At 39.9% G+C, this 18,338-nt stretch overlaps 1 protein-coding gene across 1 annotated transcript; it reads right to left on the reverse strand.

The window, feature by feature from the left end:
* Positions 1-3,769: 3,769 nt before the first annotated feature.
* Positions 3,770-8,062, reverse strand: LOC139716037 (carbohydrate sulfotransferase 11-like). Its single transcript, XM_071627592.1, has 3 exons — positions 7,939-8,062; positions 6,229-6,287; positions 3,770-4,630 (listed from the first exon to the last, which is right to left on the reverse strand). The coding sequence occupies exons 1-3, from the start codon at positions 8,060-8,062 to the stop codon at positions 3,770-3,772; spliced, it is 1,044 nt and encodes a 347-aa protein (XP_071483693.1).
* Positions 8,063-18,338: the final 10,276 nt, after the last annotated feature.

The raw sequence follows: 18,338 nt of genomic DNA on the forward strand, positions 1-18,338 counted from the left end.
TACATTGGCTACAAACTGCTACTCCTTCGCCATTTCTAACCCGATTTCGATTCCGTTTGCTTTATGTGATGGCACTATGTGAGGGCTTCAAAACTTCTACACAAAATTTTGACCTTTGACTTCTTTGACCTTTGACCTTGATCTTTTTACCTATATTGTACATTTTGCTACTAAATGCTACTTCCGGCGGGGACATATATTACGCACCGCGTAATTTCTACTTTTCCTTGTTTTCCTATACAAGTGTCGATCTCGGCGACCTTATTTGCCTATATAGTGTCGAACTCGTGGGAGTTACTTGCCTGTCATGTGTCTAGTGTCCAGCTCGTAGGCCTGTTTTACGTTTTGTCTATCTCGTGGGCATGTTTTACTTGATATCTTACTTGGTATCACAGCAAGCAAATGGCGACATAATGTTATTACATTTTATTCTATGAACAGATAATGAGAAATTAAGAGACGCAAAGAGAGGTATGAAGAGAGCTCTTGGGCCTGTTTCACGTATCTACCTCATGGGCTGTATGACTCATGGGCTGTATGACTCATGGGCCGTATCACCTGTGAGATTAAATTCTGGAATAATTTATTACTAAAAGTTTATCCAGAGAGTCAACGCGTATTTTGCATAATCCATCCTTACGTTCGAGTTAACTTTCTCGGCAATGTAGAGACCTTGTAGATGATGCTTATATCTTTCTTGTCATCATACTTGATGGTTATTGGAAAGATGAGAACGATGATGACTACGGAGAAGGGAAAAAAATCTGGACTTATTCAAAGTAATTTTATAATTCTAGAAGGTTGTCTTTACACTGTTCTGCGAAGTGAACTTGTGTGATACTACTGTCTGCCTTATGAAAATATTGAAAAAATTGAAAAAAAAATTAATTTCTATTGACTTTGTGCATGTGTTTAATTAGAATAATGAAAAATTTGTTTTTATAAGTATGTAAATTTTTGTTAGTATGACGTCAACATTCTCCTACGTCTGCTTGATGCGATTAAACATTCAAAAATTGTATTCACTTATACGAGGTGCACTTGATCACGCCTTTAGACAAGACAATTATATGCAGTGTCAGTTTGAGTTATCTTATATACATTTTATCTTCCAATACAAAGTTCGGACCTACCAACTACAATTTTGTGTATAATTGTCGATTATAATCATATTGCAAGCTTCCGAACTCTTGAATAGTAGAACTCCATTTCATGATTAAGTTCAGTTTGATCGAGTAACAAAACAAACGCAACAGTGAATGTCTAATCACAAACTTAAACAACATCAACAACAACAAAAATCCGACGTTTCACATGCTTTCTCCGCAGGGATGATGTTGAGCACAGTCGTTCGTTGTTAAAATTAGATTGCTGAACAATTCAAGAGAAAGAAATTAGTAATTGCATCCTGCATATCATATTGTTCTAGAATCATTCAAAATTGCAAGTGCATGATACTGGCCACTTTGTGAAGGGAAGGAGGTTATTGTTCCGAATTATTGGCAAATATTATTAAAAATTTTACGATGGAGTTTATGTAGCAACCAATGGAAATGTCAAATTTGCATGCTATCAGGCAAGTCATTGTTCTCGAAATTATACCAAATCTCTTTTGTTTTCGCCTGTCTTAAAAAAAGAGCACATCGGCCTATATAAAAGAACTTTGTTCTGTTTGTTGGCCTGCTATGTTTCACCAGTGTTGGAGGGGATTTCTCCAGTTTGCATGCTCAATAAACGAGATGACTAATAAACACTAAACTATGCTACGTTTCTTCAACTTTTTGTTTCCAGTTTTGATAATTTTGGACTATAGGGCAATTTCTCACCCTCTCTCTCTCTCTCTCTCTCCCTCCCTCTCTCTCTTGAGGGAAAAGTGAGAAAAGAACGAAAGGGGAAGCGGATCCATAATAAAGAGTAGTACTTTGATAGGTCTGACAAACCGATTTTAATACAGGTATGGGCAGATCATAGCAAGTGAAAAATTAATAAGTCTACGGATCTCGTCTAGATAGTCTGGGATGGACTGGCATCCCTTCATCTTCATGAAAACTAACGCAGAGCACACACATTCAAACACACACACACACACACACACACACACACAGTGGCATAGTATTGAATAGACTCTCAACTTTAAGTCAGAGGTCCCGAGTTCAAATCCAGTCAAGTATACCTACATCCCTGGACAAGAAGCTTTTACTCACGACATGGTAATGTCCCTCTCGACCCAGGTGTACATACAAAAGTATTGTATAAATGGGTAACTTGACAACGCTGGGTAACAAGAATGGCAGGACCATTTGGTATAGAGCAACGGTCAACACTGAAGAGGTTATCCTGGACAAAGAATACCATAGTATTATAATGATCAATTTCTTCATTTATGTTTTTGATTATATTACATTTGTTTATAATGATTTTTCTTCAGTTATAGTATGTCTCCAAGTCTGTTGTCGCCCTCAAAAGAGTCATTATATTGCTCTGTTTAATCCAGTTTTTTCTTTGTTTGTGTTGTCAACTGAACTCCATCCATAGAAAATCAGGTCACTGCATTTGATAATTTGTATAATTATTTTTCGATTCAGGTAATATGCACTCCTTAGTATTGGTCACTGTGTAATAGTGTATCAGTCATATCAGAATTTAGCGAAATATGTCTTCTTTTTAGGGGGCAGTTGGTCTATAAGTACCTTCTAAAAGCTACATTAATAACACTAGAAATCGCTGTATGAGCCATGAGCCCATTAAACGGCGGCGATGATTTTGATTGAATTCAAAATCCACTTGATTGGAAATAACAAAAGTGTAAATGTACTTATTCTTCATTGGGAAAGATTAATAGAACAATTTACTTAAAAAACATATAGATGTCATATTGGTTCATTCTTTCAATTGTTTGGTAATTTCCTTTGTATATTATTTCAAATAACACTTTAAAAATGTACGCTAAAAGTTTAAAATATGGTATGAATACATGCAAAGTGATACATGTTCCAACAAAATGAAGAAATAGATAGCACCTCAACAACCCCAAACTAAACTGGATAAGAGTCTAAAAAAAGAGGATAGTGATGAGTATAAGATTACTTACAGAGTTACTATACCCTCTCCAGCTTCAATAAGCCAGTTCGTTATTAGCTCATTTAACCTTTTTTTTTTTTTCAAGAATGACCTTTCCTAGTTGTTGCGTTTTTTTTTTTGTTTTTTGTTTTAGTTGGTTGAGCACTTCACTTGTTTATGGCATAAGCTTACCCTAGTTTTATGAAATTCTTGTTCAAAAGAATAAACTTGCATGACCAGGCAACCTAATGGTCAAGTAATCAACATTCGGCCAAGCATCCATTTCATTCCCTTGCATCAAATGTATAACATCTTTATTTCTTTTTCTGAATTCAAGGCTTTAATAGACACTCTGTTGCTGGGAGGCTGGTGGACGTGCCGTAATTATATGAATAATCATTACATCACAGATACTTATCTCAGTGAATTTAATAACCGACATGCCTGATTGGTACACCAAATGATCCCTCTTCTGCTCATGCGCAAAGTAGAGCTGCAAACTTGAGCTGCAAACTTTTTTAAAGGTACACCACAGACTCTGTGAAAGCATGTGCTTCTATGAGCCGCAGATACAGAGAAAATTTCATTTTGTTTTCTTAATGTAATGTTTGCTCACTTTTTGCGTAAGTTATGCATGTGGAATGTGATTGTGACTGATGTATGGAGGGCAAGGTGATTAATGATTTATTTCTAAGTTTTGTTCTGAATTTTAGTTCAGACGAGCTTCATATCCAAACATTCCAAAGTCATGAGCGTACACTTGGAGCAACTTAGATATTGTATCGTTAGACAGTTTCCTCAGGGCTTTGTTGAAAACTGCACTGCTATTGGTCTCATGGAAGTTATCACGTGACGGGTACGTCACATTGGATTCTACTCCAAGCTGGCGGAGCATGTACGGTGCGTCCTCAGCCACTGTTTCCAGCTTCCCGATGAAGTCGTACTTTACCGTGCAGGGATCGCACAGGCGATGCATGAAGTTAAAATGTTCGTTGGAAGACGGTCCTCCTGGACTTGTGAGGAAAAACGTGAATTCTCTCCAGCTAACATGCTTGTCTTTGGCACTAAGGTCTTCACGTGTCACATTGTCCCTGCACAGCTTAATAATCTTGTTTGCCACTTTGCTGAGGTCTCTATCCACGGGGTACTTCATCACGTCTTCGAATTTGTTCTTGTACGCAGATAGCAAACGAACAAACGGGTGCCGTACATACATGAATTTTTTGTAGGTGGTGAGTATGCGCGTTCGATCAGCTCGGGAGTACTGAGTGAGATCGCGCAAATGGGTTCCTTTGCCTTCGTAGTGTATTTCCTTCAGCTGAAGATCGCTCAGTGATTGGTTGGCGCCGTCCAACACGAGCATAACACTTTTCCAGTTTGTACAGCCAACCTTTGGGATAAAACAGTAGACAAGTTTTTGTTTATCACTGACAAGGAGCTGATCGAGAGTTGTACGGCTGACGTTCACTCGCCGAAGCTCGGGATGGTCATTGCAGTAAGCGTCGATTGCACGGACTCGGTTTTCATTCCGCAGACGAACGAAGTCGTCAGGGTGCGCAGGCCGCGATGTCTGCGTGATGTTTGGAGAGTATTAAAAGAGAGAGAGAGAGAGGGAGAGAGTAAAAGGAATGGTGGAATGTGTTTTGATTAATAAACTCTCATCGGATCAGCAAGATTAGACTTAGCTGCTCCAAGAGGAATGAGATAAATGAAGAATGTAACGTAAAATAACCATTTCTATACATACATAATTATCCTGATCAACTGACCATGTTGTGTTACACTTTAGACTCACATAATTGGAGAAATCAATAAATGCCACTTTGCGGTTGCAAACCTCACTTTTATCAACGGTAATGATACGTGGGTATGGACGTAGTTACTAGAATTCTTGTATTGTATTCAGTAATCACAATCCGCAGTAGGCAGAAACTGTGTCTATATCATGTTGCATAGAGCTTTGATGAATGTGTGGAGCAGAATGTGCGCATTATTATACAGCATGTGTTCTGAATAGTCTTTTAACATCAGGTTAACATGACATCCTATAATGTGGATGAGGGAGAGAACACATCACCGATATAATTTAGATACTTTGTTTATATGAAAAGAGCACACACCGCTTTAACTATTCAGATATACTTGTATAGTACATGTACTCAAACCCATTCCGTTGGATATCTGTGTGCATTATCTATAGACCTTAAAAATGCACTGTCTTTTTTATCAAACACCACGATACATACAAACACAAACACACACACACACACACACACACACACACACACACACACAAACACACACATACACACACACGTAAATGACAAATAAAATAGTATAACAAATAGCAATTATATTATAATGTAGAAGTAGGAAGGAGCGGTAAGAGTAGCTAGATTTCAGCAGGTTTTAATAAAAGAAACCCAAACCCAAAGAGAAATGTGGATTCAGTGAAAACAGCAACATTAGTAGAACACATCAGTGAACGTTTGAGGAAAATCAGACAATCGATGCAAAAGTTATGAATTTTTAATGTTTTGGTGTTAGAAGTTTAGAATCGCTGGATGAGGAGACTACTAGAGGTTATGATGTCATTGTGGACAACAATATAAAGACAATATATAGGGAATTTTACACATTTTGAAAAAAAAAATCTTTAAAACGACATATTCCATCAATTTGATACTGACATAGGTTAAGGGTAATATTCCCCCTGCTTTCTGAAACCGGTTGGTCAAGTACTCTAGACTTCCATTATGCTAAAAAAAGTGAAAGCATGTTTATGCTAAGAAAGTGAAAGCATGTTAAATGTTCTTTACATTTTCTTCATAATTTTTGTCCACACATGTCATAAACTGAAGTAGTCCCCTCATCCAGCGGTTCCAATATCAAAACTTTAAAAATGCATAACTTTTGCATCGATTGTCCAATTTTCCTCAAACTTTCACTAATGTGTTTTACTAAATGTTGCTGCTTTCACTGAATTCACATTTCTCCTTGGGTTTGGGTTTCTTTTAATGGCCGCCGAACTTTCGATCCGTTAGTGGCCCTCTATCAGGGCTATGCTAACAGACAAATTACAATATTTCATATTTGTTTACATATGATAGTTTTTTACATACACATTGTTATGATGATATAGATATCGTTGGCATCACATCTGCTTACCAAGAAATCTGATTGCTGTAGACCATTCCACCTGTAGTCATTGTCATCAACTGTTGGTCCTAAATTGTGAACACAATAACATTAAAACTATAACATTTTGTTAAAAGCAATACAAGTATAATAAATTCATACAAAGTAACATATGCACTACAACAAAAAAAAAAACAAAAAAAACGTTGCCTAGCTTTTCGAATGTATTATGTATGGGCAGATTTGTTTTTTGTTTGTTTTGTTTGTTTTGTTCTGTTTTTGTTTTGTTTTGGTTTTGGTTTTTTTGGTCAAAGAAACTCCCTATGGTTGCACTGACATGGAAAGATACAGCATCTAGATATCCAAGGCTGACATTTATTAATAAATGAATGTTTCAGAAAGCATATTTAAGGATGCACTAAAATTTGCTATCAACACTCAGAGTTTTCAATGCGATGAATAATTAAGCTTCAACTCTAAATTCTATTGCCTTTTATTTTTGACATCTCCATGTACTTTATTCAAGTAATTTTGACTGTGTATCTAATATTTTCATCAGGTTTCTGTACCTCTGTTATCAGCAAACACATTAAAAACAAACTTGCCTTTTTAGTGAAGTTTCTATCCGGCAAAATTATGCATATATTCATGATGATCATGAGTGATATCATATATATATATATATATATATGTGTGTGTGTGTGTGTGTGTGTAATATTACATATGTGACCGTGCACCTCAAAACGAACATAAAGTCGCACACACTGATTTTGCGTGAGGACTGAAAATAAGTGAAATGGGTCAACCTAGCCGAACTTGACTTTTTCATATTTTCTGAAAGAGCGGGTCTTCTTTTACATTATGCTAAAATTTGGTATCATAAAACGGGCAGGAAAGTGTGTTTTTTTAGCAGTTTATCTCGAACATTTTTGGTAGAATAGTGTGATTAGGTGTGTCTTTAGAATCCCTTTTTCATTTCTGAAAAACCTTGTCCACACTCTTCACTTTCAACTCTAATAACTTTTGAAAGGATAGTGCTACTGCTTTCAAAGTTGGCATCAATTATGGACAGAATGTGTTAATGAGGCATGCTTAATTTCAGTTTAATGTGATAATCCCTTCATTGTTGTTACTCTTGTGGTTTACTTCCTGTTCTTTGTCCCATTCATCGCACAGCCGGCACGGTTTGGTAAAGATTAAGCGCTTGAATAGACACTGTACTTGAGAGCCTCTTTTCTCAGTTCACACTTTTCCTGAGTTTGTGCTTTCTTTCTAATATTTAGATAGGTTAGGAGAGTCCATTTCATTTGAGTTATACATCATTTTAAAGCTTAAAGTCTGCTCTTCCAGAATATGGTCTTAACTAAAAATTCTTGTCTGGCGACTTTTTGTTTGTTTTGAGGTGCAGTGTCACATATACTGTACGTATATACACATAAAATACATACATACACATGAATAATATGTGTGTACATAATTCTAAATAAAGAAATAAACAATAGCATGAAAGTTAGTAAACGTGAAAAATATTACGTATATTTGTGTACTGCATAGATTTAATGTATATCGACAATACAGTCAAATACTTAATACAAACATACAAACGTCAAACACCTGCTAGTAAATCCCAACATCCACACAAGTGGCTGTTCTACCGCAACTTTCATTTAGCACAGCTGTACAATTCTTTCACTGGAGTGCTCTTGAAGAGTCACACAAGATTAAGTTATATGTAGTTACCTTTCTGAGGTTTCTGAGGAGTCAGTGACGTCTCTAGCTCAGACAGTCCGGTCACTTTAAGGGCTGCATACAGAATGGACGATACGAGTATCATGGAGAAACACCAGCGAAGCGACGATCTCATTGTGACGTCATACGTACGATCCTGTGGATTTTGACTATACGGTCTGTGAAAAACAAAACAAAAAACAACAACAAAAAAAAAAAACAAGAAGAAAAAAAGAGCGTTTGCGTCTGCGTGTAACGAATGATATACACCTGTGATGTAACCGATACAGAACTTTTAAGTTATATGATAGAAAATCTGATTACAGTTTATGTCGAGGACAAAAACTGACTTCATTTACACGTGACATTTTATTTGATAATCCAAACTTAGGCTAACTTAAAAGCATGGTCGTATGCAGGAATGTTTTGGTAGGCCTGTTTTATTTTTTTTTCCGGTGGGACAGGGTACATCCCCTCCAACGAGAGAGAGTTTTTTTTTTTAATTGAAATTCAATGATCTGATGCGGATCTTGTGGTGGAATATCTGCAAAATTTTGAATAATTTTCAATTACAAAGTAAGAAAATCTACGATCAGACAATAAAAATGGTTAAAGTTAAGTTGTGGTATCCATCACCTCTTGTTCCTCAATCTTTTCACGTCGGTAAAATGTATGGCGGTGGAACAAATTAAGGGAGGGAATGTGGAAGGAGAACGGTATCCCCCTTCCACACGAGGGAGCTTTTGCATTTTTATTTATATTTATATATATTTATATTTTTTTTGCATTGAAACTCAACGATTGGTGCACAATTTTGGTGCAATATATAGAACATGTTTTTTTTTCTTCAACCAAACAGAAAATGATAACCAATCACGGACAGTGTGAGTAGCTCTGTCACCTCTTGTTCAGAATTTGCGTCTTCTCTGTGTACTGAGTATACATAACAGTAAAAATGGATTGAAAAAAACAATTTTGAAAAAAGTGGATTGAGTGAAAGCAGCAATACTTAGAAGAACATATCAGTGAAGGTTTGACGAAAATCAGAAAATTGATTTAAAAGGCTGGTATAGTATTGGTGGAGATGAAAAATCGGTTTTTGAATGGCTGAGACATAAAAAACAAACAAAGTAAAACAAAGCTGTAAAACGTTCTTCTAAACTCAACGCAGTTGACGCTACGTTGAGTCGTAGGTGCTTTCAAAAACGTCGCGCGGCGCAAAATGGAACAGCGCCGATAGACGGGCTATTGAAAGAGATGATTTTGAAAGCCCGAAACAACTGCTCATCTACATACATGACATTGTTATGCGGTTCATCGGTGCACTGGAGTGAGACAGCAGGTAATCTGTCAAGAAATGTCGCTATACCTCATTAGGACCTTGAAAGAACCTCTAAAAGCTCTGCGTAATGATGTTGTTAACTTCTGAAATGTAGCTTTAATAGTCTGTATGAGCCCTTTACATTGGGTTTTTCAATGCATCGTTAGCAAGTGTGGTTAGTATCAGTGGGGGCCCTGTGGCATAGTAGATGGGATTTCCGAATCCCTAACGGAAGACCCGAGTTCGGTTCCTGCCCAGTACTTAGGTGGTTGGACAAGATGTTTTTACCCACTTTGTCCCTCTCAACCCAGGTGCATAAATGGGTACCTGTTTCTTGTAATAAACTCGAACCCAATCAGTCTGGCATCATATTCAAGGATCAGCGTGAATTAAGTCAGCCTATTGTATAGTAGATAGGTGACTGAAAAAAAGATTTTGATATAGAGAGAATAAGACTGACCGAAAAATAAAATAAATTGGATTTATTTTGGATGTCACACCGCGTTCTAGTCTAGTTGCGCGGTGAGGTCAAGCACTGTCAGCCAAAGGACCTTTTGGGTGATTGATTTAGATTTCTTAACGTTGTTATCTCCTCGATTTTCCCCATCAAAATGGTGAGGCAAATCAGGACCTGCATTTGTTACACAGATCTTTAATACGGAACTATTACTACACGACGCGCAGTCACTGTCGTGATGATAGAATAAGTTATATTATTCTTTACTCAATTCTCACGATTAACAGACAAGCGTCTTAATTCTGAACGGGTATAGAAAGATAATAACAGAAATGCAGTCTCTGACAATTTCAGCAAATTCCTTGGTTTTGATTGGCTAAGATGCTCTTAGACCGGGGGCCCAGAGCATTTATTCAGCTGAAAAGGGTCACACTTTTTGATGGTCTCATCATGTAAGGATGTGGCCAAGGGTCAATAAAATGAATTGCTGGCAAGTCACATCCTGTACCGTAAGCCTAGGGGCCACAAAAAGGGACACCGAAAAATGGATTTATTCAGCCGAAGGGGGTCACGGACAAAAGTTGGTGGATATTGTTCCTTTGGGTGTACTTATCATGAAAACAGCAATGCCAGCTATTTTATCCTGTACGGGGCCCCGACAGTAGCCCCAAAGGGCCCCACAAATATGGTGTTATTCAGCTGAAAAGGGTCACGGCTAATTTCTTTTGCAATGGAAGTAGTTCCCATCAGAGATATCCAAAACACCAAAGCCAGCTATTTTATCCTGTAAGGGGCCCCAGACAGTAGCCCCAAAGGGCCCCACCCCCCATAGGCCTACGTACAAACACACACAAACATTGATTTTATTCAGTTGAAAAGAGTCACGGCTAATTTCTTTTGCAATGTAAGGAGTACCAATCAGAGATATCCAAAACACCAAAGCCAGCTATTTTATCCTGCACGGGGCCCCAGACAGTAGCCCCAAAGTGCCCAACCCCCTATAAGCCCTACGTACAAACACACACACACACACACACACACACACACACACACACACACCCACACACACACATTGGCTTTATTCAGCTGATAAGACTAACGGCTAATTTCATTTGCAATGGAAGTAGTACCCATCAGAGACATACAAAACACCAAAACCAGTTATTTTGTCCTGTACGGGGTCCCAGACAGTGGCCCCAAAGTGCCCCCCCCCCCCAAACACACATACTCACACAATGGTTTCATTCAGCTGAAAAGGGTCACGGCTAATTTCTTTTGCAATGGAATTAGTACCCATCAGAGAAATCCAAAATACCAAAGCCAGTTATTTTATCCTGCATGGGGCCCCAGACAGTAGCCCCAGACAGTAGCCCCAGACAGTAGGCCCAGACAGTAGCCCCAGACAGTAGCCCCAGACAGTTGCCCCAAATTGCCCTCTTACCCCCTCCCCCTCCCCCCCCCCTACACACACATTGAATTTATTCAGCTGAAAAGGGTCACAGCTACTTTCTTTTGCAATCGGAAGTATTACTCATCAGAGATATCCAAAGCACTAAAGCCAGTTATTTTATCCTGTACGGGGCCCCAGACAGTAGCCCCAAAGTGCCCCCTACACACACACACACACACACACACACACACACACACACACACAAACACACATATATTGGTTTCATTCAGCCGAAAAGGGTCACGGCTAATTTCTTTTGCAATGGAAGTAGTATCCATCGGATATCAAAATACCAAAGTCAGATATTTTATCCTGCACGGGGCCCCAGACAGTAGCTTCAAAGTGTTTTGCTTTTTTCTCTTTATTGTTTGCATCTCTTCTTCTTATATGCGCTCCTTCGTCTTCATTTTCGCGACAACGACAACGCGTCCTCCTGATCATCATCAGTTTTGCTGTTCTGGCAAACATTTTCCAGCGTATCGCATAATAATATTGCATGCATAATTTGAGTCTGGGAAAGCGTAGGAACAGCGTAGCTAAAGCGGCCAACAGCGTTATCGAAGCAGGAATGAAGCGTCGTAGGAACAGGCCTTGATTTTATACGAAAGTAGAGAACTAAGGCCCCGTCACACTACAGCGTATAAATCAGCGAACTTGCCTAGCGGATGGGCAAAATTTGGCAAAGTCCAGATACGCTCGTATCCGCTCGAATTCGCAAGCAAAATGTGGTTTTCGAACGTTCGCCTGACGAATGATGAGCATATGCTGACCGTGTAACGAGCGGATAAAGTAACGAATGAAAGCGAATGCGTACAGTCCATCCAACGGATGCTGAGTGGACAAAGCGAATGAGCAGCGAATGCCCAACATATGCAGAGCGATACTGCGGCAATTACGTGACGGATCTCGGATGACGCACACTTTACCAAATCATTTTGAGCAGTGACAGTGTCAAGTAATGTTGTCTCTCTAAAAAAAGAAGAGTGAAATTGTTCACTCATGAAGCAGTAAATAACAAAAAAGAGTGAGTTTCGAGTGAAATTGGAGTGACTTTGGAGTGAAAATGTTCATTTTCACTAATTTTGGAGTGACCTCAGGGATCACTCGAAGATTTTGGAGTGATCTTCTTTTTTTAGATAGTTGTGACTGTGAAAATGGCCCCAAAAAGAAGGAAGCCGAAGTAACCACCAAGTATACTCCTGATGTCACTCATTCAATATTCCCCTAAAAGGTGTACTTCCTTCTGATGATCACGTGACGATGATGTTGGTAGTCCAACATCCTCCATTGCGTCTGGTGCCTCCAACTGGAGTCGAACTTTCACAATTGTATTCCCAATTTCCATTCAGAGATTCCCATTCACTACAGGTTGACTTTTATAGCAGTGGTTTAGAATAATGTTCTCTTATTACTTAATGTCAGAATACGTATAATGAAATGTAATGTGGGGGGCTGTGGCATAGTGGATCCGACTCCCGAACCGAGGACCCGGGTTCGAATCCCGCCTAGTGCTTACATCCTTGGACAAGATTTTTTTACCAACGATGTCCTTCTCGACCCAGGTGTATAAATGGGTACCTGGCAACGCTGGGGTAATAATAATGGCAGGGCCCTCTGGTAGAGCAGTGACAACACTGAAGAGGCTACCCTGGGCAAATAAGACCTTTTTTTTTCTTATTATTATAATTATCATTATTATTATTATATGTGCTATATATGAATATCTATTTTTCATCTACGTTTGATAAACGTGTGTTGCTGTGCACATTTGCTGGGCGAATTTGGACAAACGGCGGACGAATGAGAAACCAATGCAGAGCGACCAAAACTTTCAATCAGCGGATGCTAAGCGAACACAGAGTCATTCCGTTCGTCATCCGCTCAAGATTTGGACATGTCCAAAATCAAAATTTTGCTCCGGCGGATCTCTGCGAATCTCTGCGAACAGCTAGCGGATACAACGAACGTCAAGCGGGTCACGAACGACGAGCAACGGATGTGAGGGTATGTCCAAATTTTCGGATCCGCTGGGCATTCGTTGGCTCGATCCGCTCTAGTGTGACGGGGGCTTAGTGAGAGCGTCGTTAAAGCGGGAAGGTCGTGCTTTGATCAAGAAAGCGGCGCAGCAGCGGGACCATGTCGTTGGTGTCTAGTTTAGACTACATTTCCCGTTCTTGTGCCGCGCTGTTACTACGGTCAGAAAAACCTGGAATTGTTACGCTCATCCCGCGGTATTTACACTGTCACTGCTCTCTCCCCGTTTGAGCTACGATTCAAAATAGGTCAATCTTGATAGGGAGATGAGGAAGAAATTTTGAACCAGTTCAAAATTTCTTCCCGATCTGTCAAATTGCCAGATCCAACCCCATCACCCAAACGCTGCTGCTACGATGCTCCCGGTCCCCGTACACTTTTGCCGCTCTCTCCCGATCTGACAGATTGAATAGATCGGGATGCAGATCTTGATAGTGGAATTACATGTGGGGACACTTTAGGAACACTCCGTGGGGCCCCGTACAGCTATATAACTGGTTTCGGTGTTTTTGATACCTCGTTGAGTACTACTCCCATTGCAAAAGAAATTATAGCAGTGATTCTTTTCACTTAGAATAAAATAATACGGGAGCACTTTCCAGCTACTGGCTGGGGGCCATTGTGTTTTACGTATCTCAGCTGTTAATTCCACTAGCTGCCAAGGAAAATAGGCATACATGACTCTTTTCACCTAAAAACACTTAATTCATATGGGGTGGGAATACTTTTGGGCTATACCTGTCAAGGGTCCTGCATCCGGGCCAATATCGCACCTCTTTTAATCGAATTCTTTAATGTTGAATTAAATTTAGCAAAAATTTCGCCTAGATGACATGGTAGTTCAATGTCATATCAATCTCTTCATTCAAATTTATTTTGAAACATTCACATTACATCATGTACCTCTAACCTTATTCTAAATAACACTTTTTCAACTGAAATCCATATAATATTATAAGACAAGTACCATTCCACTATCCGTTCATTCATAAATTCATAATGATATAGTCACGTGATTACATGCTGCGCTCGTTCATTCAAATTGATTTCTGGCCATCTAATTTAACATGTTCTGCAGTCAATTAAACAGATATGTTCATGCTTGGCCTCTTTCCTTATTTTCTTTCATCGTAGTTATTGTTTTGTAAGCATCATAGCATTTCATGTTTTCGTATTCGTTTAAGAGACTTTGACACCATTTTTTAACGTGCTTTTTGAATCCAAAGAAGTAAGAAGCCACAAATTATCTGGCCGTTACGAGCGCTTTATTACGAGCGGTAGGCCAGTTCCAAGAAGTCAAGGTTATGATCCTAAAATGTTTTTTTTTTTTTAAAATAATTCTTTCTATGTCTTCTAGAGATATACGTCTGTATCTATTGTGCTGTCATGACTATAAAAAATGAAGTTAATCTGCATTACTGGTACACGTATAGGCCTATAATGACATGTATATGAAAGAAAAGGAGCGTTACCAGTCTGGTTACAGAACAACCAAATCCAGTTATACTAGATAAGAAATATGATACTTTTACTGCTTTATAACAGTAATTCATAGATGAAACGAAAACACACATAGAAAGACATGTTAAAATGATCTGAAACAAAGAAATAGCATGATTTGAATTTGAATGAACACGTTTGGAATTTGACTGTCTTTCGCGAAATTTAATGGCTGAAATACCCTTTTCGGCAAGTCAAGGCGAATTAATGAATGAACGTCGGGTACCAGCCAATTTGAATACCCATTTTACGAATTCGAACCTTCTATCAAATGAACCAACAAAAGTGCGAAATTGGCTGGGAAAACCTAACTGGCTTTGATGTTTTGGGTATCTATGATGTAAACTAAGGCCTACTTCGATTGTAAAGGAAAAACAACTATGACTCTTTTCAGCTAAATGATGTCATAATAATTATGTGGGGGAGGGGCACTGTATGGCTACTGTAACCTGGGCCCAGTACAAGATGAAATGACTGGTTTTCGTAATATGGTCCTCTTAGTTGTGCACTTTACAGAAGTATGCTTCCTTTGCAAATTTCTTGAGTGTTTTGCTACTGTAACCTATGGGACCCCGTATACAGGATAAGATGACTTGCTTATAGTGTTTGCGATATCTCTGTTCAGTAGGTCCTGATATTAACGCTACAAAAGAATTTGTAAGACCATTTTCAGCTGATTCACAGTACGATTGTATAATGGATGGGACACTGTGGAGCTACTGTCTGGGGCTCTGTGCAGGATAAAATAACTAGCCTTGGTGCGTTGAATATTTCTGATAGGTACATGTACTTCTTCCAGTGCAAAAGAAATTACCCGTATTTGGGGCTATACTGTGAGGGGCCCCGTACAGGATAAAATAACTGGCTTTCGTAGTTTGGATATCTCTGATGGGTACTACTCCCATTGCAAAAGAAATTAGCCGTGACCCTTTTCAGCTGAATGAAACTTATGTGTGTGTGTGTGTGTGTGTGTGTGTGTGTGTGTGTGTGTGTGTGTCTGTGTGTGTGTGTGTGTGTGTGTGTGTGTGTGTGTATGTGTGTGTATGTGGAGAGGGGGGGGGGGGCACTTTGGGGCTTCTGTCTGGGGCCCCGTACAGGATAAAATAACTGGCTTTGGTGCTTTGGATATCTCTGATGGGTATATTCCATTGCAAAAGAAATTAGCCGTGACCCATTTTGGCTGAATGAAACTAATGTGTGTGTGTGTGTGTGTGTGTGTGTGTGTGTGTGTGTGTGTGTGTTAGGGGGGGGGGAGGGGGTGCACTTCGGGGCTACTGTCTGGGACCCCGTACAGGATAAAATAACTGGCTTTAGTGTTTTGGATATCTCTGATGGATATTACTTCCATTGCAAAAGAATAGCCGTGACTCTTTTCAGCTGAATGAAACTAATGTGTGTGTGTGTGTGTGGGGGGGGGGGGGGGGAGCTCCTTTGGGGCTACTGTCCGGGGCCCCCGTACTGGATAACATAGCTGGCTTTGGTGTTCTTGGTATCTCTGATGGGTGCTCCTTCGATTGCAAATGAAATTAGCCGTGACTCTTCTCAGCTGCACGAATGAAATCAATGTTTGTGTGTGTTTGTACGTACAATTTGTATGACCTATGGGGGGTGGGGCACTTTGGGGCTACTGTCTGGGGCCCCGGTACAGGATAAAGTAGCTGGTATTGGTGTTTTGGATATCTCTGATGGGAACTACTTCAATTGCAAAAGAAATTAGCCGTGACTCTTTTCAACTGAATAAAATCAATGTTTGTGTGTGTTTGTACGTAGGCCTATGGGGGGTGGGGCCCTTTGCGGCTACTGTCTGGGGCCCCGTACAGGATAAAATAGCTGGCATTGCTGTTTTCATGATAAGTAGGCCTACACCCAAAGGAACAATATCCATCAACTTTTGTCCGTGACCCCCTTCGGCTGAATAAATCCATTTTTCGGTGTCCCTTTTTGTGGCCCCTAGGCTTACGGTACAGGATGTGACTTGCCAGCAATTCATTTTATTGACCCTTGGCCACATCCTTACATGATGAGACCATCAAAAAGTGTGACCCTTTTCAGCTGAATAAATGCTCTGGGCCCCCGGTCTATCTGGTCACTGACTGTTACATAATGGTTATTGTCAGAGACTGACAACTTGTCAGCGCTGACTGACTTGATGAAACACCCCCCCCCCCCCCCCCCGTGTGTGTGAAACGGGATACATACATTGTACCTTGCTTTGTGTCCTCGTATAAAATGATGGACCGTTCGGAGACAATCTCTTGATTTTGCTGGTATATTACTAAACTGAAGATGAGTGGTGCATTATATCATTATTACGCCTTAATACATGAGGTGAATCAATGTTCAAAAAGGCCTCCAATCTTGGCTGACGCCTCGCTAAGCTTTTTAGTGCTACCGAGAGGAAGAAATAATTCATCGCCTTCTCTATTTTCCGGGTCAGAAAAGATGAGATTATAACAACTCCCCTTCTCGCCGTCATAGAGAAATATACCTCTGAACACAGTAAAATATATGACTATGCATAAGCCTGTCTTCATTTATGGAAAGCCATCCTGAGATAAGAGAACCCAACACTAAAAGAGCTCTCGACAGGCAAACAGGATATGAAATAAGCATAGAGAAGCGCTATAGGCTTTAATTCAATTCTTTTGTGCATTTAAGACATAGATCAGGGCATACTAACTTACCACTGTCATGAGAACTAAATCCCAGGATGAACGTTGATGTTAATGTTCCTCCGCCTGGATACGAATGCGAAAGTATACAAGTGATATGCATTTGATACGTGCATACTCCGGTACGTTCGTAGACATCTCTCCTCTATACACCATTGTCAGTAGACTCTTTGCTTGTTGTTCGCCCAAGCGCGAATTTGTAGCGAGTCTCAAAGGAGACGCTCATTGTACAAGATGCAGGCTTTAATGCACTGATCTTGGCGAGAGCTTATTTCAAGGAAGTAACAATATTGATCGCCGACGTTGCTCTGTCCTGTGATGTAACGGTCCATTAGTCAACCCTTTTCTGTCCTAGGCGAAATATGGACAACAAGCAACAAACAGAGACCTATAAAAAGAAATTATTGCATTAAAATAAAACATGTGATCGAGTACCTTTAGGAATGCAGCCCCACCTGTCATGAGACGGAATGAATGCACCACCCGCCGGCGCCATACCCTCAAGATGCTGTAATGAGAGGCACACCTGCACCGAACACCTGCACCTGCATAGATTCACAGTCATGAACTCACATCACCACACAGACACCAGTCCTGCAAACAGCACTCTGCACAGCACAGCATAGCCCCCTCCATGAACAACGTCTTCGCTTTTGGGAGAGCCCTCACTGACAATCAAGGTTTCATTATGGTTCAAGTTCAAAGCATAATCGATCGACCAAAAATACATCAATAGCAGGGGTGGATCCAGGAATTCCGTAGGGGAGGCGCCTTTACAAAATCAAATCGGGGGGGGGGGGCGCCCCCTCCCATTTTCTTTATTTTTATTTCTTTTGTTTTAACAAAAAAATAAAGAAGGGGCGCGCGCCCGGTGCGCCCCATCTGGATCCGCCAATGAATAGAATGATACAGTCATAATAGATGACAACATTTCGCTCTAATTTACCCAAGGGAGCTCTTCCGTGTAAGAATTAAATG

Source organism: Diadema antillarum, unplaced genomic scaffold (assembly GCF_040938485.1).
Source record: "Diadema antillarum isolate AM-2024a unplaced genomic scaffold, OU_Dant_1.0 scf00000060, whole genome shotgun sequence".
Lineage (NCBI taxonomy): Eukaryota > Metazoa > Echinodermata > Echinoidea > Diadematoida > Diadematidae > Diadema > Diadema antillarum.

Bases quoted from the DNA above. Each gene is read 5' to 3' on its own strand.
- LOC139716037 (XM_071627592.1), bottom strand. From the start codon at position 8,062: ATGAGATCGTCGCTTCGCTGGTGTTTCTCCATGATACTCGTATCGTCC. The intron at 6,288-7,938 runs GTAACTACATAT...TTCACAATTTAG, and splicing joins TCCTCAGAAACCTCAGAAAG to GACCAACAGTTGATGACAAT. The intron at 4,631-6,228 runs GTAAGCAGATGT...AACATCACGCAG, and splicing joins TACAGCAATCAGATTTCTTG to ACATCGCGGCCTGCGCACCC.